This window comes from Giraffa tippelskirchi, chromosome 2, assembly GCF_054371585.1.
Source record: "Giraffa tippelskirchi isolate mGirTip1 chromosome 2, T2T-mGirTip1v1.2.pri, whole genome shotgun sequence".
Lineage (NCBI taxonomy): Eukaryota > Metazoa > Chordata > Mammalia > Artiodactyla > Giraffidae > Giraffa > Giraffa tippelskirchi.
In genome coordinates this window covers 113,256,954-113,277,239 of record NC_137276.1, presented here as the reverse complement: position 1 = coordinate 113,277,239, position 20,286 = coordinate 113,256,954, and the positions used below count along the sequence as shown (strand labels likewise).

General features: G+C 48.3%; 2 protein-coding genes across 3 annotated transcripts in view; one reads left to right on the top strand and one right to left on the bottom strand.

Moving 5' to 3' along the window:
* Positions 1 to 5,113, top strand: part of GALNT2 (polypeptide N-acetylgalactosaminyltransferase 2) — a 183,011-nt gene extending 177,898 nt beyond the window's left edge. Inside the window, exons 16-17 of one of the 2 annotated variants that reach the window (XR_014078078.1) lie at positions 2,596 to 3,356; positions 4,188 to 5,113. Coding sequence is in view for 1 of the 2 variants with exons in the window: in XM_081574387.1 (XP_081430513.1) it covers positions 2,596 to 2,751 (156 nt within the window). In the remaining variant the exon portion in view is untranslated. Of the gene's footprint in view, positions 1 to 2,595 lie in introns of both variants that reach the window. The other variant, XM_081574387.1, reaches the window with a different exon arrangement.
* Positions 5,114 to 10,754: 5,641 nt separating this feature from the next.
* The window catches only part of PGBD5 (piggyBac transposable element derived 5), a 124,434-nt gene continuing 114,902 nt past the window's right edge, over positions 10,755 to 20,286 (bottom strand). The window contains exon 8 of the mRNA XM_081574384.1: positions 10,755 to 12,628. The gene's annotated coding sequence lies outside the window, so the exon portion shown is untranslated. The remainder of the gene's footprint in view (positions 12,629 to 20,286) is intronic.

Below are 20,286 nucleotides of genomic sequence, written 5' to 3'. Positions count from 1 at the left end.
GGCTGGGCCGCATGCAGGATCTCAGTTCCCCGACCAGGGATGGACTCGTGCCCCCTGCAGCGGAAGCACAGAGTCCTAACCACTGGACCACCAGGGGAGGCCCCCACCACTGGACATTTTGAAAGAGAAATTCTACGTTTTTGTTTATTCATTAAATATTTTTCCTTTTTAAATTTATAAATTGTAAACGATTAAGGTACAAATAGATATGTTACACACACACACACACACACACACACACACACACACACACACACTCAAGTTACCTTTTTCAAACCCTTCAGAATGTACATTTATGGTTTTTAGCTGGTGTTCTCTGATCTGCACCCTGGTGCTGCCTTGGGGGCAAAGCCTTTTTTGAGCCCAGGCGAAGTGGCTAGGGCAACCCCTAAATGACTTTCCCATGTGCCCACAGGGAGCCTGGGCTTATTCTCTTCTGTCCCTCCTCATGAGACAGGCAGGTCTAGGGAAACTGAGGCCTGGGGCCAGCTGGAGCCAGGACCCCATGCGGGTTTCCTACCCACCACTCACTTCATACAGGGGTCCGCGGGACACCACGGCCCAGACCAGGCCCCTTGCTTGGATCCCAGGTGCCCGGAAACACTTGCAAAGGGCCATCTCTCCTCTGTCCCTCCCGCCTGGTTCTGGGTGCCCTCACACCCTGCTCTGCGGAACCCCAGAAGGTCCTTAAATGTCTGTTTTGATGTCTGTGGCACCCAAGTGAGAAGGAGGGACTGTTAAACAAGGGAGTCCCTACCCCGACCTCCTGGGACCTGCCAGTCAGATCAGGAGAACATGAGTCAGGTCAGGTGTGCTGCCTGGGTGTCAGGGCAGGGGCGTCTGTGCATAGAGGAGGGATAAAGTGATGACTTTATCTGAACTCCAAGTCTTTGTTACAGACATACAGATGCTCCATCTCTGGAGGAGTCTCCTATAGTGAGAGCTTGCCTGTTAGAGAAGATATGTCCCTTCAGTGGACCCTCAGCATCTGGGAAGTCTGCCCGTCCCACCACAGCCCTCTGGGTCCAGTGCTTGAGGTCACCTTCTGCTGATGGAGCTGGGGTCTCAGCATTTTTTAAGCCCTCCATCTGGCTGACGCTGTGACACAGGCAGAGCTCACAGAGAATAGTCACTGTCCATCCACCCCACATTCTTTGTCAAACGCGTCCTGGCCATTCAGAGTGACACACGGATGTTGGCAGTACAAACACACTTCACATGATGGCAGGAAAATAGCAGGAGGAGGGACAGCGAAAGGGAGCAGGAGTGAAGGGGGAGGTGATGGGCAGGTAGCGGTCACCTCCCCCGCTCATCAGATTACACTGCATTTCATTGTTGGCAAAACTCCCAGCCAGCAGGCTGGATCAGCAGGCACCCCAGGTCCCCACAAGCGTTTCCATGCAGGGCCCTGTGTAGCCAGTCCCAGTGGAGAGCTCCTCCCCACTGTGTTTTGCCTCTTTCCCACCTTAGTCACTTGCCCTTTGAGAGGAGGCTCCTCAGAGAGTTCCGTCTCCAAGCTGCACTGTCTTGCTAGTTGAAACATTTGGTTTCCAGGCACATCTGTGTGTGTGTGTTACGACTCTGGAGAAAGGAAAGCCAGAGTAAGAAAATTGAATTCTGTGGTGTCCAAAGGATTTGCAAAACTACCGACAGCAAGGAGCCTCAGTGCACACAGGGTAAAAAATTAATTAGAATCACAGCCTGCATTAATGAAGGGAGAGCTTTTGAAAGAAAAAAGCATGTTACTTTTTTTTTAAGAACAAACATTAGAGATTTTTACATGGGGATGAACAACAGGGTGAGGGGCACTCAGGATTCCCATAGGTGGGCTGTGGGCTTGTTTTCTGGTTTACCTGGTGGGCTGGTCTGGGTTTAGTGGGGGCACAGGTGTGTACACACAGGAGTATGGTGTTACACCCTGGACAGTACATATGGAACTTGGCAAGCTGTACCTGGGGACTCGGGGTGGCTGAGATGGGCTTCTCACGCCCACCAAGATGGAAAGCGTGAGACCACAGATGGTGGAGAGGTAGGCTCCCCAGCACAGCGTTCCATCCACACCGACATCCCCTTCCCTCTCATTTGGCCTCTCCCCATCCCTCTGGTACAGCACGAGGCCCTGTGTGTAAGTGGGCACACGGAGGTGACCGACCCCAGCCTGGGCAGAGCTGCCTTCAACAGCCGGGGCAGCCTGGGCCCTCCTGGAGCCAGCCTGGTTCCTGTGGCCCCTTCCTCTGGGGAGATACCCTCAGATGAGGCCCTTCTTGTGAATGAACACAAAGTCCCTCCCGGATATCCTCCTGAGGAGGAACCAGGACCCGGAGCCCGGGGCTTGGATGAGGAGACGCCTGAAGAGGGGGAAGGATGGGGCAGGAAAGTGGTCTCCAGAGAAGAGGTTTTGAGCTGCAAACCAAGTGGAGAGCGCTGGTCTCTTCTTGGCCTTCAGAGACATCTGTTTTGTCCCAGTGCTGCTGTGACCTGTCCACTGTAGTCAGGGACCTTGTCTTGAGCGGAGCCAGCAGACCCGGAGAGCAGACCCCCTGTGTCCTCCCCTGTTGGCACCCCTGTTGTAAGGTGTCCTCCTGTCTTTTGCAGAAATGGGAGCAGATCGAGGGCAATTCCAAACTGCGGCATGTGGGCAGCAACCTGTGCCTGGACAGCCGCGCAGCCAAGACAGGCGGCCTGAGCGTGGAGGTGTGCGGCCCGGCGCTGTCGCAGCAGTGGAAGTTTTCGCTCAACCTGCAGCCGTAGTGGAGCCTCCCGCGTCTGCCCGCGCCCAGCCACCTAGCGAAGAGCACGTCATCAATTCTGTTTCTTAAACTTTCGGAGAAACTATATACCTCAGTATTCCATCATGGTCTGAAGGTCGGGAGACCTCAACGCGGTGCGGGCGGCGCCAGAGCCGTGAGGAGAAGGAGCTGCCCCGCCCTCCCTGGCCCTGCGCCCCGCCCGCCCAGCGCCGCTGCGCACGGTGCCCGCGGACCGAGGACCGGGAGAGAAGGGGCGCCGCGGCCGCACAGCGAGGGGGCCTCTCCAAGCTCCACCCGGATCCAGACATCCTGTACGCGGTCCACCCCGATCACGATCACGGCCACGGCGTTTCCCCCGCCCTGCCTCTCAACCACCGTCTTACCAGCGCAGACCCCTTCCACGTGGTGTACCTGCTCTCTTTGGATATGAATTTTTCTACGGTGGGACACTAAACCCAGATACATATGAGGAGAGAATGTACGGTCAGTTCCTATGGTTTCTGTAAGTCATCCTCATCTTGTAAATTCTCCACAAAGCCGATCATAGCCGTGCGGAGGAGGGGCTAGCAGGAGGAAGGGGCTCCCGTTGCCCCTAGAGCCTTACAGGTGAGTTGGTGCCGCTGTGCCCGCTGCCCGACCCCCACCCCACCCCCACCCCGGAGGCTAGCGCTGCTCGGGGCCCCGCCCCGGCATCTGGTTTGGCTTCAGCTGGAAGTCATGCTGTGTGTTGAAATCCACTTTTTGTGCCCTTGGTGTCTGTAAACCCTGGATGGGTTACTTATTTTGACAGATATTGCTTTGGGTCTTTGTAAATTAAATTTCTTTTCTCTAAGGATAAAGTGAGTAAAAAAACAATCTCCCAGCTCCCAGTGATGGTGGGAAGCTGTCACAGGCAGCATGGGGCGCCGTGTGAGGGCCCAGGTGCGCTAGCAACACTGTCAAAGTCACCTGGGCCCTGTCCCGCCTGCCTCAGGGGCTTTGGGTCAAGAATTAGGGAAACTGAACACTTGCTCGTTGACACTGAGAATTCAGGGTACAAACAGGAGCTTTGTGGCTTAGGAAGGAGGCTTGTGTCAGCATAAAACATGAGACAGTCGTAAACTAGAAGTAAAGCAGGAAGAGGCTTGAGCACTGCCCCGACCCCTGGCCTGTCCCTGCAGAGCCCTCCTGGCTTGAGGGGCTCACACGCAGTGGTGGCCCAGCTGCAGCGCCCACAGGAGGGCATCCCAGTCACTCCCAGGATCACTGCCCTCCTCTCTTCCTGCACCCCCTGGCCCAACACTTCAGTGCACAGGTGCCCAGACTTGATGAGGCGTCACACGGGCACATGTCCTGGCCCCTCTGGAGGGACTGGGTGGTCACAGAGAAGTGGCCCCAAAGGGTTCTGCCAGGTAGACAGTTTGCCAAGTGCAGCTCTTTCCTGCCTGTTTCTTCTAGGAAAGGGGATGTTGGTCTGCCTCCACTGCAAAAGCCCCACGTGGGTTTGCTTCATGACAGTGTGTTCAGGCCTGGAGGCCTGGATGGGTGACTGTCCTGCGCGTTTTTGCCCACTGCCAACCAACCAGGTGTATTTTCAGCGGACAGGGAGGCCATAGTTGGATTAACTCTGCACACCTCTATCTTCAGAGGCTGATCTTGACCACGAATAAGCTCTTGGTGTGAATCCCGGATACCTGTGCAAGGCTGCTGAATGCAGGCAGCCAGGAAGCAGTCATCCAACCCTTGGGATCCATGGTCAGGCTACTAGTACTGTTAGGAAAAAAAAAGAAATCCCATGGATGGAAATTAAATTTGGCTTTCAAGTGAAGCAAATTTTCATCAGATTCTTGACAAATCTTTTGCCCACACACCTCCACACCACCCAGAAGTCTAACATCAAGATGGGTCCCCCTTGGTCCCTGGGGGGCAACTCCCCATCCCTGAGCTGGTGGGGTGGTAGTCTTGGGTGGTGTGGGCATTGTGAGCAGAGGTGGGCTGGGAGGGCTCTCTAAAGTGAGCTATGTTTACATGACACAGTGTGCCAAAGTGACTTACTGTGGCTGCATTGCTTTTTAGTCATTGGGACTGCCCCACCCTCCCACTCCTGTTTTTACAAGTAAAGTTTCTTTCCTAAGAGCCCTTTGAGCAAAGCGTGGCAAAATTAGTTGTCTTCTCTGTGCTGGTCTTTGTTATGTCTTCATAAAAGCTAAAATGATGGTATCTGTGAGTATGTTTTGCAGATTCAAAATATAGTTTGGTAATTTTTTTTCCAGTTGATTTTTAAAAAGAACTGCTGTACAGAGCTTGTACTTTGTCCATTTTATAGGTGGAAACCATCCTTGAAAATTGTTTAACTTAAATAAAGAGAAGATACTTTATAGATACGCCCTGCTGGCGGCTGCAGTCACTCTTGGTCTTTATCGGATGGATGTGACTGATGTTTGGGGACTATGCTTATGGTCTGTCTTGGGTGGAGTGGGGGGCTGCTCAATTACCATTGCTTATCACACTCTTAAAATTCATTCACCTTTTACTGCTGCACCTTTTGACATTTATTCTTATTTGTAACAATAACCGTTACCATTTGTGTGCCTGGCCCCATGTGGAGCACTGAAATACACCCTCATTGTCTCCTCAGTCACCTGGGGGGATAGCATTGTGGGCTGCATTTTACAGTTGGTTTGGGAAGCTGATTCTTGAAGCTGTTAGCCTGCTCACGGTCACAGGCTAATCTGCTCAAGGTCATACCACTCTTCAGTACTCACTGGTCAGCCTCGGGCACTGAGACCCAGAGCCTGCCCTCTACACGAGGGCAGGGGAGGGGTAAGGGGCTGATGTCATCACAGCTTTTAGAGTATTTTAAATCCTTATACTATTCACCAGTTATCTGATCTCTCCACTTCCATCCCAGGCCGGCTGAGTTCTTCCCCCTCATCCTCAGCCTTTGAACAACCCCACAGGTGTGTCAGGGAAACACAACATTGCCAGTTCTTTAGCAATTTGCAGTGAGATTGGGGAGGCTGAAACGGCAACCCACTCCAGTATTCTTGCCTAGAGAATCCCGTGGACAGAGGAGCCTGGTGGGCTGCTGTCCATAGCGTCGCACAGTCGGACACGACTGAAGCGACTTAGCATGCATGCATGCATGCATGGGGAGGCTGAAAAGATTCGCCAGTGAGTGTTTTGAACTTTCTGAAGGCCCCATTCTGCATCCTCCTTCTCCATTAATTGAGGCAACCAAAATTTGCTCCCCTGACATCTGAGAAACAAAAAGAGCTCTCTTAGCATAATTGTGCAGTATACATTAGGGGCCTTTAGGCATCATGCGTGTGTGTGTGTGTTTGTATGTGTGTTTCCTGCTTTTGCTGCAGGTAAAAGTTCATTCATCCAGTAAATATCTTCTGAGAAACTATGTTGCACTGATACCCTGAAGACCTAGGAGGTGAGGAAACGTTAAATGCCAGAAATAGAGAATGAGCAGAGTGTCCAGCAGGCTCCAGGTAGGGTATTTACAGACAAGATTGGGTTGGTCTGGTCAGCGGTAGAGGCCATTTCTGGGGAGAGGGGAGCTAATATGAGCCATGGACTGGAGCAGGGAGGGTCAGATTTACAAAAATAGAGTAAAATACTTATCCCAACTCAGCAATTAGATTCTACAATATATTTCACATTCTTAAAAACATTCAGCCAGAAAAATAAAATGTTCACATGCTCTCTTCTGTCCATGGACTCTCCTAAAAGGAGAAAATTCTCTTTGTAGATGTTCTTATATAATCCTGAGCAACTTACTGATGATGCAGTATATATGTATTTGATTTATGTATTATGTGTACCTGGATATGATAAACATCCTATTTACAAATGTCATTGCATCTGTGGGGTCCCAAAGATGTAGTGAGAAATATTCACCCGGCATCTCCTGCCTGAGCACCTGTGGGCCCAGCCCTTGATGCTGGGCAGAGGCTGCGGAAAAGACCATCATTGGTCCCCGCCCCAGGTTATATCCATAGGGCAGTCATATTTTGAACCAGACTGAACACAGTTATGGAAATAGATTGAGTCTTAGAAAGGCCCTGGCCTCCTGAATGTAATGGAAAGAATCTTTGGAGTGGTTAGGGGGAGGGTCCTCCATCGAGGGCCAAGACATGGGAACTCAGAGTGGTGCAGGGTTGCTGAAGAACTTCCAGAAATTAACTGTCCATGGTGCTCTTGAATTGTACAGAATTCTCTATTGAAGCACTTTCCATTAAGAATGTCAGAAATCCCAACTAAATGCAATGTAAATTAAGAAACATTTATTATCTGTTAAAACAGGAAGGCCCAGGGTGACAGAGTTCCAAGTTGATCCTGGGACTTGACTTGATTGTGAACTAATTGTTTTCTGCCTGACCACCCACTGCCTGCTCCCACCTAGATGCAGAAAGACACTCAGTGAAAAGGAAGTGTTTCCTGCTGCCCCGTGCATCTTTCTCCTTCTTTCCTCCTCCTCCTAGGGCAGACACACCTTTCCCAGTGGCCGCCCCCACTCCCTGCACAGACCTCTCAGGCCCCATCACCCAGAACTGGGTGCTCAGGTGCCTGGGCAGTGGGCAGCGGTCACCTCCCAGCACCACCATCCTCACTCCTGGGCAGATCTGCTGGCCAGGAGGACAGGGAAGGACAGTCACTCAGGCAAGCACAGCGCCCACTACACTCATCATTCCTAAAAGAATTCTGGAAGCAGCTGGATGGACAAGGTGGCCACACAGTCACAGGTTCCTGCATCCTTCATGAGAGGAGGCTTCACCCTGGTCCTCTGGTGTCTGCTGGCAGTGTGGGGCCCCTTTGTTTTCAAGTGAGTGAGACTCATGTCTTGAGATCACCAAGACAACTAATGATACTAAGACGGTTATCAAAATATTTTTATAGTACGTATTTCTTAATGTGTTAAATAGTGCAGCCTCATGTCTGATAATTGCTGTAAATTCAAAGTAGTGGTGAGCATAAACAGTAGTGTGAAAAATCTACAATTAATGTGATGTGAAGATATCTGATTTGTGTGTGTATGTGTGACGAAGTTCCCAGTTTAATTGGCTTACCCCTAATTCAGTTAGGGGTAAATATGCTGCTGCTACTGCTAAGTCGCTTCAGTCGTGTCCGACTCTGTGCGACCCCATAGACGGCAGCCCACCAGGCTCTGCCGTCCCTGGGATTCTCCAGGCAAGAACACTAGAGTGGGTTGCCATTTCCTTCTCCAATGCATGAAAGGGAAAAGCGAAAGTGAAGTCGCTCAGTCGTGTCTGACTCTTAGCGACCCCATGGACTGCAGCCCACCAGGCTCCTCCGTCCATGGGATTCTCCAGGCAAAAGTACTGGAGTGGGGTGCCATTGCCTTCTCCGAGGGGTAAATATAGCTGTCGTTTTTTTCCCTTCAAAGTTTCTGGGCCTCCTAAATGCTAAGCATCTCAGAGTAGATGCCACCTGTGAACCACAGTTGTGCTCTGGGACCAGCTCTGTGCCTCAGCAGCCATGTCTTCTCACTGTAGGACAATTGGAGACGGGGCAGCAGGAAGCAGAGGAGAACCTCAGGGCTGTCAGGAGCCCTGCAGGACCCCCAGTGACCTTGACCCTGACCTTGGCTCCAGCCTTGATTCTGAGGGCCGGGTGGGACAAGCCTCTTGCCCAGTTTAGCCACAGTGAGACTGTCCTCCTTCTGGTCCAGCGAGAGGGCAAGGAGCCCCGGGCAGAGTGAGGTAGGGAGAGGCAGGCGGGCTGGAACCACTCCCAGGAAACTGGAGGGAGGCCTGGGGCGCATAGCAAGTTCAGATAGGCCCTCACTGCAGGCTCCTGCCTCCCAGCCCTGGCTTACCTTAGGAAAGTCGGGTCTGAGAGGGGGCAGTCTGCTCGCCTCCCGAGGTCATGGTCATGATGAGAGGTGAGATGTGACAACATCCCTGGCCGGGGCGTCCTCACGCGGGCAGTGGCACTTGTGAGCATCCAGGGAGGGACCTGGAACAGGGCCTGGGGAAAGGCTTGTTACAGGTGCTGAGTTTTCAGTCAGCAGGTTCTCGACATGTGATGCTAAAGCTTGATGCCGAGAAAAAACCCCGCTGTTGACTTCTTTTTCTGATTGAAGTTCAGAGGGTGGAAGGGGGCTTCAATCCCTGAGTCTCCCAGGAGCTCAGCCACCAGTCAGTGGTCCCCCAGCACCTCCCTCTCCCCAGGCTTTCCCCCACCTCAGAGGAAGGAGGGGAGGAGGCCGGCGGGGCTTCCAGACCCAGTGTCAATCCCTGGGTTGGGGAAATGACAACCCACTCCAGTACTCTTGCCTGAAAAATCCCATGGACAGAGGAGCCTGGCAGGCTATAGTCCATGGGGTCGCAAAGAATCGGACATGACTGAAGCTACTAATACTTTCACTTTTCACTTCCCTTCCAAGGAGCAAGTGTCTTTTAATTTCATGGCTGCAGTTGCCATCCACAGTGATTTTGGAGCCTAAGAAAATAAAATCTTTCACTGTTTCCATTTTTTCCCCATCTATTTGCCATGATGGGGCTGCGTGCCATCATCTTAGTTTTTTGAATGTTGAGTTTTAAGCCAGCTTTTTCACTCTCCTCTTTCACCCTCATCAAGAAGCTGTTTAGTTCCTCTTCACTTTCTGCCATTAAAGTAGTATCATCTGCATATCCGAGGTTGTTGATATTTCTCCTGGCAATCTTGATTCCAGCTTGTGATTCACCCAGTCCAGCATTTCACATGATGTACTCTGCATATAAGTTAAATACGCTACTTTGATGAACTCCTCTCTCAATTTTGAATCAGTTTGTTAATTCATGTCCGGTTCTAACTGTTGCTTCTTGACCTGCGTATGAATTTCTCAGAGACAGATATGGTAGTCTGGTACTCCTATCTCTTTAAGAATTTTCCACAGGTCTTTGTAATCCACCCAAAGGCTTTAGCATAGTCAATGAAGCAGGAGTAAAATTTCATTCTTTTTTATAGCTGAGTAGTATTCTATATAGAACCACATTTTCTTTGTCCATTCTTCTGTTGATGGACACTTAGGTTGGTTCCATATCTTGGTGTGTGTGTGTGCTCATTGCTAAGTCGTGTCCAATTTTTTGTGACCGCATGGACTGTAGTCCACCAGGCTCTTCTGCCCATGGGATTTTCTAGGCAAGAATACTCTAGTTGGTTGCCACTTCCTTCTCCAAGTTCATATCTTGGTAATTATAAATAATTCTGCTATGAACACTGGGTACTTGTATCTTTTTGAGTTAGTGTTTTTGTTTTTTCCAGACATATACCCAGGAGCTAGATTGCTAGATTATATGGTAGTTCTATTTTTGTTTTTTGAGGAAACTCCATTCTGCTTTCCCATAGTGGTTGCATCAGTTTACAGTCCCACCAACAGTGTACTAAAGTTCCCTTTTCTCATTTGTTTAATCAAGTTAGTTTTGTTTTGTTTTTGATACTGAGTTGTATGAGCTGTTTATATATTAACTTCTTATCGGTGATATCATTTGCAAATATTCTCTCCCATTTGGTAGGTTGTCTTTTCATTTTGTCAATGGTTTCCTTTGCTGGGGAAAAATTTTTAAGTTTAATTAGGTCACATTTGTTTATTTTTGCTTTTGTTTCCTTTGCCTAAGGAGACAGATCCTTAAAAATATTGTCACAATTTCTGTCAAAGAGTGTTCTGCATATGTTTTCTTCTAGGAGTTTTATAGTTTCCAGTCTTACATTTAGGTCTTTAGCACATGTTCAGTTTATTTTTTTATATGGTATGAGAAAATTATTCTAATTTCATTCTTTTAGATGTAGCTGTCCAGTTTTCCCAACACCATGTATTGAAGAGACTATTATTTTCTTCATTGTATATTCTTGCCTTCTTTGTCATAGATTAACTGACCGTAAGTGCATGGGTTTATTTCTGGGCTCTCTATTCCATTGATCTATGTGTCTGTGTTTGTGCCGGTAGCATACTGTTTTGATTGCTGTAGCTTTGTAGTATAGTCTGAAGTCAGGGAATGTGATAAGTCCAGCTTTGTTGTTTTTTTTTTTTTTTTCTCAAGTTTGCTTTGGTTATTCAGGGTTTTAAAGTTTCTGTATAAATTTTAGAATTATTCATTGTGTTTATGTGAAAAATGTAATGGGTACTTTGATATGGATTGCATTACATCTGTGGATTGCTTTGGGTAGAATGGACATTTCAACAATATTAATTCTTCCAATCCAAGAATATGGGATACTTTTGCCATTTCTTTGTATCATTCAATTTCATTCATCAATATTTTATACTTTACAGAGTATAGGTCTTTCACTTCCTTGGTTAAATTTATCTCTTTGTATTCTATTCTTTTTGCTGCAATTGTAAATGTGATTGCTTTCTTGAATTCCTTTTCTGATAGTTCATTATTAATGTATAGGAAAGCAACAGATTTCTATATGTTACTCCTTGTATCCTGCAACTTTACTGAATTGATTTATTAGCTCAAAATTTTTTTTGGTGAAGCCTTTAGTGTTTTCTATATATAGTATCATATCATCTGCAAATAGTGACAGATTTACTTCTTCCTTTCCAATTTGGATACCTTTTTTTTTTTCTTTCTTTTCTCATTGCTGTGGCTAGGATTTTTGATGCTATGCATCATAGAAGTGGCAAGAGTGGGCATCCTATCTTATTTCTAATTTTAGAGGAAAGGCTTTCAGCTTTTCACTGATGAGTATAATGTTAACTGTGGGTTTGTCATAGGTGACTTTTATGATGTTGAGATATGGGGCTTTCCTGGTGGCTCGGTGCTAAAGAATCTTCACCCAGTTTCAATCCCTGGGTCGGGAAGATCCCCCAGAGAAGGGAATGGGAACCCACTCTGCAGTATTCTTGCCTGGGAAATCCCATGGACAGAGGAGTCCATGAGGTTGCAAAAGAGTCAGACACAACTTATAGATGTTCCCTCTATACCAACTGCGATGAGAGTTTTTATCTTGAATGATGTTGAATTTTGTCAAATGTTTTTTCTGTGTCTATTGAGATAATCATGTGATTTTTATCCTTGCTTTTGTTAATGTGGTATATGAATCACAATGATTAATTTGAGGATATTGAATCATCCTTGCATCTCTAGGATAAATTCCACTTGACCATGGTGTATGATCTCTTTTATATATTGTTGAACTTGTTAATATTTTGTTGAGGATTTTTGCATCTATATTTATCAAAGATGTTGGCCTGTAATTTTCTTTCTTTGTAGTATCAAAGAGGATTGTTCTCAACCCTTATAATCTAATGGAATTTGTCCTTCTAATGGAAGGTTTCAGGCTTCCTTTGGACTGTTAGCCCTTTCTTCTTTCCAATTTCTCCCTTTTGGAAAGGGAATGTCTATCCTATGCCTTCCCCACCACTCTTCTTTGTTATAGCAGCTCTGGAAGACTAATACAGGCTTTTGCCCTCATGAATTCCCAAACCCATATACACAGCTCAGACTGGCCTCCTGCCAGTTCCAAACCAGATGTCCTAGAGTACACACATCTGCAGGGTCAACCCTCAGCACTGGACAACTTCTTTAAAGTCATAACCCATGATGAACCCCCAGCATCCCAGCTCACCTTCCAATACTCTCAGTGTGCTCAAGCACCAGTTGGGGAACATGGGGAGGCTGCTGATTGAAAGATGGGGCCTGTGGGTGGCCAGCAACCGTGCTCACTGCCTTATGAGAGATCTTCAGTCCTCACTTCTACCCACCCCAGAGCAGATGAGCAAAGTGGAACACTGAATGTTTAAGAGCTGAGTCATGTAGCGGTCACTCAGTGATCAGCAGAGCAATCATTTGAGCCCAGTTCTCAGACTTCAAAATCCTGCCCTTTGTATGACATGTATAATTCTCAAATCTTGCTGCATATTTCAGTTCCTTTGGGAGCTGAAAAACAAACAAACAAACAAAAAATGGATGTCACACCAATCCAAGACCAGTTGGGGCAAGCATTGCTGTGTCTGCAGAGTTTCCTAAGGAAGGATCACTGGCTGGCTTGTGAACTGGACCAGCTTTTCAAACCTCAGGGCATTGGAATCTCCTGGGCCCCCCATGTCCCAAACTGCTAATTCAGTGAGAATCTGCATTTCCAACAAACTCCCCAGTGGTTCCCAGGACCACACCCTTGGTTCAGACCATGACTAGCTTGCAGCCCTTGTCAGATGGTGGGACGTCCCACACTTCTTCATGTAAATGCTGGCTGCTGCATCCTCTGGTGGCCTTGTGGAATGGTTGAAGGTGGTGTTTAGATTGTGGATTCTGGAGCCAGACTGCTGTATGGCCAGCTTCATGGGCTCCAGCTTGAGCACTGATTATATGATCTTGGTGTTTTAATCTCGGCTCTGTTTTCTCATCAGGAAAATGGGGAGAGGATAGGACAGTGTGATTCTCCTGCTGTGCCTTTACTCCAGTCTGCTTCATAGGAAACCACTTTCCTCATCTGGGACTCAGAGGGACTTCATATTCATAGGTCTGCATTTTGTGATTTCAATTTAGAATTCTTAGGGTCAGAGGCTTTGAGTGACAGAACTTATGCTAAAGATCAAAGTAGGTGATAAATTGAATAAGACTTGCAAAAAGTATTCAAACATGGACAGCTAGCTTCTTGGGGGCAAAAAACAGCTTGATCCAAGCAGGGGCTGAAGAATCCAGTCCCATGTGGCTCCTAGGCTTTGGTTTGAGGCTAATACGGTTCCTGGACTTGGGAGATCTGTATGTGCCTTTAACCCTCTAACCAGCCCTGCTCTTTCTCTCCTGGATCAGGGAGTTCGGTGATAAATAAACTAACATGGGCCCACTTCCACCACCTTCCTGGAAAGAGGATGGACTAGAACTGAGAGATGTGTTTAAAGAAAGCACTTGAGTGCAGATTCTTCCTTTGGTCTCTGCTGATTGCTGAATTGGTTTTTGGTATCAGCACCTTAAGTAACTGTATGGGCTTTGGGCCAGTTCTTTAGGGGAAGCAGTGAGGATCCAACTGGAATGCTGGCTGCTCTGACAAGCCCTGCAGCTAGAGCTCCCCACATGTCCCTCTGTCCCTGTATAAAGGCCTCCTTTACCCCCGTGCTCTGGGCTGCAAGGAGTATGTGGGGAAGGGAAGGAGGAGGGTTCCTGAGGCCCTGGGCTTGTTGGCCAACCTGACCCCTCCCTCTAGGAAACACCCACCATGTCCCCTTCTTCCTGGGACAGCAGGGCTCCTGAGAGGGTGATGGCTTCCATCCAGGGAGGGCAAGGGGCAGAGCTGCCAGAGTGAGAAACGCTCTTGTCTGTTAAGTCTCTTTTCATAATGATAGTTTTGGGGAAAGAGCTGCTCAGACCTGCAGCTTGAGTCTCACATACCTGAACTGAATTTTAGTAGCTGCATCTCTCTCAATAAAAACTCAGACTTTTCCTCCCTAACATGGTCTTTCATCACTGCTTCCTTTTATTTTAACTAAGTTAGCCCAAGAGACAGAGGATCTAGATGGTGAGGGCCTTCTCTACATTTAGAAGCCTGTGGTGGCAGGGAGGGTCTCCAATATGCCTGTGATCACACCATTGATGAAGGACCAGGTGGCAAGGTCTATGTCTGCATTCCAGTGATCAGGGTCCAAAGTCAGCTCTTGGGTGAGAGGTTGCCTGGTGACGGGACTGAGAGATTGCAAAAGATCCCTTCACCTCAGACTATCACTGCCCATCAGTCTGTCACACCACCTGCAGTGTTAGCATGAAAATCCATCTCTCGATGGATATAAGAATCTTACAGAAGGGAAGACCACAGTGCTTTTTAACTTGAGCATCAACTACTTACTCACCAAGCTCCCTTGATAACCAATGACAGCCTCATAGGCAGCCAGAGTGGGCAGACTCCTGCAGAAGAGCCAGACCTCTATTCAATAACAAGATGGGCTGTGGGGGTCCTTAGAGACGCTGCCTATACCCCAATGCCTGGCCCAGGGCTCTTCTTTGAGTCACCCGTCACTGTGGAAATGAAGAGCCCTTACATCCAGGAGGCTACTGAATGCTTCTTCCTAAGACATTTGTTATTAAGGCATTTTCCCACTAGGAAAACACACAGATTCTCATTGCACATGGGATAAGCCAGACACCATGCTTGAATCCAGATTAGGCCCTGGGCTCTGAGGACATAGACAGATGAGTTCTGAGGAGTCACCCAGAAGAGGCTAAGGGGACACTGGGCAGCACAAAGACACCTGGAGAGAAATCTAGAGAGGAGGGAAGCTGAGCAGAGGGGACTGGGAACACTAACGTGGGGCAGAGCTCCAGTCACACCTGTGGACTCTGGACATCAGGTGTCCCAGTAGCTGAACAGAAGGAGATGGATCTGTGATTGGGAAGAGGGCCCACTGTTCCCAGGAACGTTCACACCATGAGGCCACATCCCAACCTGCCTCTTTCCTGCTCTGCAGGGACTTGGTTGGCTCCTTCCAAGGAACCGTGGGAAGTGAGGGGGACATTGTGGACAGGACCCCCCAAGAGGAATCTGTGGGATTCCTCCTGGGATAGCCCCCTCTCTGGGGGCCAAGGTGATGGAAGAGCTCAGACTTGGTGGCAGGGCTGGGCACCTAGCGGTCACTTCCCTCTGCAAACCAATTTGCCTTACAGGTTGCTATGAACCAACAGGTGGCCACTTGAGGAGAAGAGAGTACCTCCTCCCCACCCTGCTCCTCAGAATCCAAGGGGACCTGCAGAGGGCTGGGGTGGTTGCATTTGCTGAGGCCTTTGCACAGGATGGGAAAAAAAAAAAAACAACCCAGCATGGGTGGCTGTCCCCAAGCTGACTCCCAGGCCAGAGAGGAAAAAGGAAAAAATTTAGTTCAGTGAGGCCCAGGCAGCCTGCATGATGATCATCAGTCAGGATTGTCTACTACTAAGATATAAATTGTGCTAAAATATATTCTAACACACTCTTATGAAAAATACACTTTGATACAATAATATCAACTGACACCAGCATGGTACTAGCAGCAGAGTCTATAATAACCACTACAGCCAAACCACCCTGAACATGCCCAAACTTAGCTGATCTCAGAAGCTAAGCAGGGTCAAGCCTGGTTAGTACTTGGATGGGAGACTGCCTGGGAATACTGGGTGCTGTAGGCTTTTAGACTTCCCTGGTGGCTCAGACAGTAAAGAATCTTCCTACAATGCAGGAGACCTTGGTTCAATCTCTGAGTCAGGAAGATCCCTTGGAGAAGGGAATAGCAACCCACTCCAGTATTCTTGCCTGGAGAATCCCACAGACAGAGCAGCCTGGCGGGATACAGTCTATGGGATCTCAAAGAGTCGGGCATGAATGAGCAACTAACACTTTCACTTTCTTTCAAAGATAATAGATCCTAATCCCTGGTGTCTGAGCCATGGAGCAGAGGATGGAACCTCAAGCCCCGAGGACTACTCTCAGATCTTGACCCTAATGGAAGCTTCTCTGCTGAGTTTCCAAAGGACTTTGGATTGATGGCCCCCTTTCCCACCTTTTGGAATGAGAATTTCTATAACTATTGTTCTGTGCCTGTCCCACCATTTGTATTTTGGGAATCAGTAATTTATTTTCTAGTTTCACAGGTCCAGAGGAGGAGAGGTATTTTCCCCCAGGATGGTTCATATCCATAGTCTTACCAATATCTGATTTAGATGTTTTAATTGAAGACTTTTGAGCTGATATGATTTAAATGAGATTTTCAACTTGAATTGATACTGAATGGGTTGAGACTTTGGGGGATGTTGGAACAAGGTGAATATGTTTCGCAGTTGGGATGGACATGAATCTTTAGGGACCAGAGGATGGACTGTCGTAGGCTGGCCACCCAAAGATATTAGGTCTCAATTCCCAATTTCTGGAGCCTGTAAATGTTACCTCATAAAGAAAAGAGGTCTCTGCAGTTGTGATTAACTTAAGGATCATGATACGGAGAGATGACCCTAGATTGTCCAAGAGGGCCCTAAATCCAATAACAAATGTCCTTATAAAAGAGAAGCAGGAGATTCCCTTGTGACCTAGTAGTAAAGAATCCACCTGCCAATGCAGGGTACATGGGTTCGATCCCTCGTCTGGGTAGATCCCACATGCTTGCAGAACAACAAAGCCTGTGCACCACAACTGCTGCACATGTGCTCTGGACCCCACTCACTGCAACTAGAGCATGGCCCCTGCTTGCTGCAAGCCTGCACACAGCAATGGAGACCCAGTGCAGTCAAAAATAAATTAATTAAATAGTAGTAGTTTAGTCACTAAGTCGTGTCCGACTCTTGCGACCCCATGGACTGTAGCCTGCCAGGCTCCTTTGTCCATGGGATTCTCCAGGCAAGAATACTGGAGTGGGTTGCCATTTCCTTCTCCGGGGGATCTTCCCAACCCAAGAATTGAACCTGGTCTCTTGCACTGCAGGCAGATTCTTTAACAACTGAGCTACAAGGAAAGCCAATATATATATATATATGTGTGTGTATATATATATATATATATATATATACATATATATATATATATATATAAGACTTTGTCAACAATTGTTTTTAAAAATGAGAGAGGCAGGGGAGTGTTGACACACATGGAAGAAAAGGTAAAATGAAGGCAGAGGCAGAACTGAGTGTTGTGACCACCAGCCAAGGGCCGCCAGCCACCAACAGCAGTTAGAAGAGGCAAAGAACAGACTCTCCTCAGAATCCCTGGAGGGAGTGTGGCTCTGCCAACATCTTGACTTCAGTCCTGTGGCCTCCAGAATTGTGAGTGAATACATTTCTGTCATTTTAAGCCACCCATATTTTAGTAATTTGCTACAGCAGCCCCAGGAGAAGAACACAGTACTTTCCAGAGCATTTCCCTAGACCCTCTCCTGTTTGATAATGCAGATCAAGAGTCTGGCAGGGGCTGGCACCAGGGGCTGGCACTCAGCTAGTTGTTGGGTGTCGTGACAAGACCCTTACAGTCACACTGTGAGGTGGTTCATCATCTTTCCATAAAAGATGATGAACTGAGGGGTCAAGGAGGATCCATAATTTATTTGCAAATGCAGTAAACAACAGAGCTTGGCTTCAGTTCAAAGGTCCTGGCTCCAAGGCCAAGTTTTCTCTTACCCCATGAGAACCACTTCGTCTTGCAGGCATATGGCTTGTCAACATAACGCCAGGCCCTGCCTCCACCTCCCTAAATGCAGGGTCAGCCTAGGGGAAATGGTGTAGGGTTGGAAAGACAGGAGGGCCCTGAGCCAGGTGGTTCAAAACCTGGAGAGAGATCCATCTTCCAGGCTCTTCCAAACTGCCATCTGTGTCTCCAGCTTGGCATGAGCCTCTGTTCCAGCAGGCTGCATTTTAAGGTCAGGGCTCTTCCTATACCAGATCACAGGTCACTTGTCCTGTGCCACCATCTTTCTTTGTTTAGGTGACAGATAAACTCAGATGGGCTAAGTCCAAAGGCTTCACCTGAGACAATATCCATGTCATGTAGCTTTACCACCTGCACAGTTCTGTTTAAACGTCACTTTGCTCACTCTCCTCCCAACCACAAGGAGAAGTTGGAGCTTGCGTTGCTGAACTGGAAGCACAGAAGGCAGTGCCCATGCTGACCTGTGTGTATCTGGAGACTACAAAGCTAGATGCCCTCAAGTGACCCATCCCCCGATTCCAGCTTTTTCCATTCAAACCTGCTTGTTCTGCTCTTCCGAGAGGCCACAGAAATAATGTGCTGAACACCTGTCAAAGCCATATTTATTGCATGCATGCATGCTAAGTTACTTCAGTCATGGTTGACTCTTTGTGACCCTATGGGCTGTAGCCCAACAGGCTCCTCTGTCCATGTTATTCTCCAGGCAAGAATACTGGAGTGGGTTGTCCAGGGGATCTTCCCAACCCAGGTATCAAACCCAGGTCTCTTAGGTCTCCTGCATTGACAGGAGGCTCTTTACCACTGGCACTACCTGGGAAGCCCCCCATATTTATTGAGAAAACCCCAAATGTCCCAACTGCCCTCAAAAGCACTCTCGGCCTGAAGTCCCCACTCTAGTAGTTTCCTGTTGTTGCTGTAACAAATTCCCTCCAGCTAGGTGGCTTAGATGATACAGACATTCTGTTTTCCTATCCTGGTGCAGAAGTCTGGTGCAGGTCTCACTGCGCTAAAACCAAGGTGTCTGTGGGGTCAGTTTCCTTTCTGGAGGCTCTGGTGGAAGATTCCATTTTCATGCCTTCCCCAGCTTCTTCCTGGAGCTTGTCTATATTCTGTCATTTTTGATCACTTCCATCTTCAAAGCCAGCAGCAGTTCCTCTCACAGTCTTGCATAGTTGTATACTCCTCTGTGAATGCACTTGGAAAAGACTCCTGTGATTACACCACCCCACCCAGATGACCCAGGACAGTCTCACCATCTCAAGGTCGGCTGACTAGCAACCTTAACTCTACCTGCTACTGTAAGTTCTATCTGCCATGAAAGGTGACATACACACAAGTCCCAGGAAATCCTTGAGGGGGTGACCACCTCCCATGAGTCTCCCTGCTGCCCCTTCCATGAGGACCCAGTCTAATAGGCTGTTACTAGTGAGTGTGTTCCCTGGGAGGGTGACCCAGCAACACCCACTAGTCCACCAGTCCCCAGAGGGGTGCTGGCCACAGTTTGATCGTGGTCTTGGAAGGACCCGTGGAGGGCCAGCAGCAGGCAAGGGGGCTCCTTGCTGCTAGTGAGTGGATGCAAATTTAGGAAGAGAAATGAACAGCCTCTGTGCTTGGAGAGGTTTGGATTCCATGTAAGGGAAGTTGGGGTGCAGGGGGGATCCCAGGGCCCCCTGTTCAAGAGATGCCTGAAAAGGGTGCAAGTGAATGTGTTCTCAAATTAGTTGTTCTAAGCAATAAAGCATCAGTTCCAGCCAATTGAGTCTGTATTAATAGACCCCATCCCCAGGGTCAGGAAGCCCCACTGGCCTCCTGCCCTCCTTCCTCTGAGGTGTGGGAAAGCCCGGGGACAAGGAAGTGCTGGAGGACCACTGACTGGTGGCTGAGCTCCTGGGAGACTCAGGGATTGAAGCCCCCCTTCCACCCTCTGAACTTCAATCAGAAAAAAAAAAGTAAAATGTGGGGTTTTTTCTCAGTATCAAGCTTGAGCATCATGTGTTGTGAAGAAAGCTCGTGTGCAGGTCCCAGGGCGTCAGGAACGAGGGTGCTAGGGGCTGCGTGCCATGATGGGTCTGAACCCTTCCACCCTGCCCCAGGCTGTGGGGAACTGCTCTCCTATAAGTGGAGTCTGTCTTGCTGTGTCTGGCTCATGTCACTAAGCATTTTTGTTATTGTTCAGTCACTAAGTCATGTCCAACTCTTTGTGACCCCATGGACTGCAGCATGCCAGGCTTCCCTGTTCTTCACCATCTCCCAGAGTTTGTTCAAACTCATGTCCATTATGTTGGTGATGCCATTCAGCCATCTCATCCTCTGTCACCCCCTTCTCCTACTGCTCCTCAATCTTTCCTAGCATCGGGGTCTTTTCCAATGAGTTGGCTGTTTGCATCAGGTGGCCAACGTATTGGAGCTTCAACTTCAGCATCAGTCCTTCCAATGAATA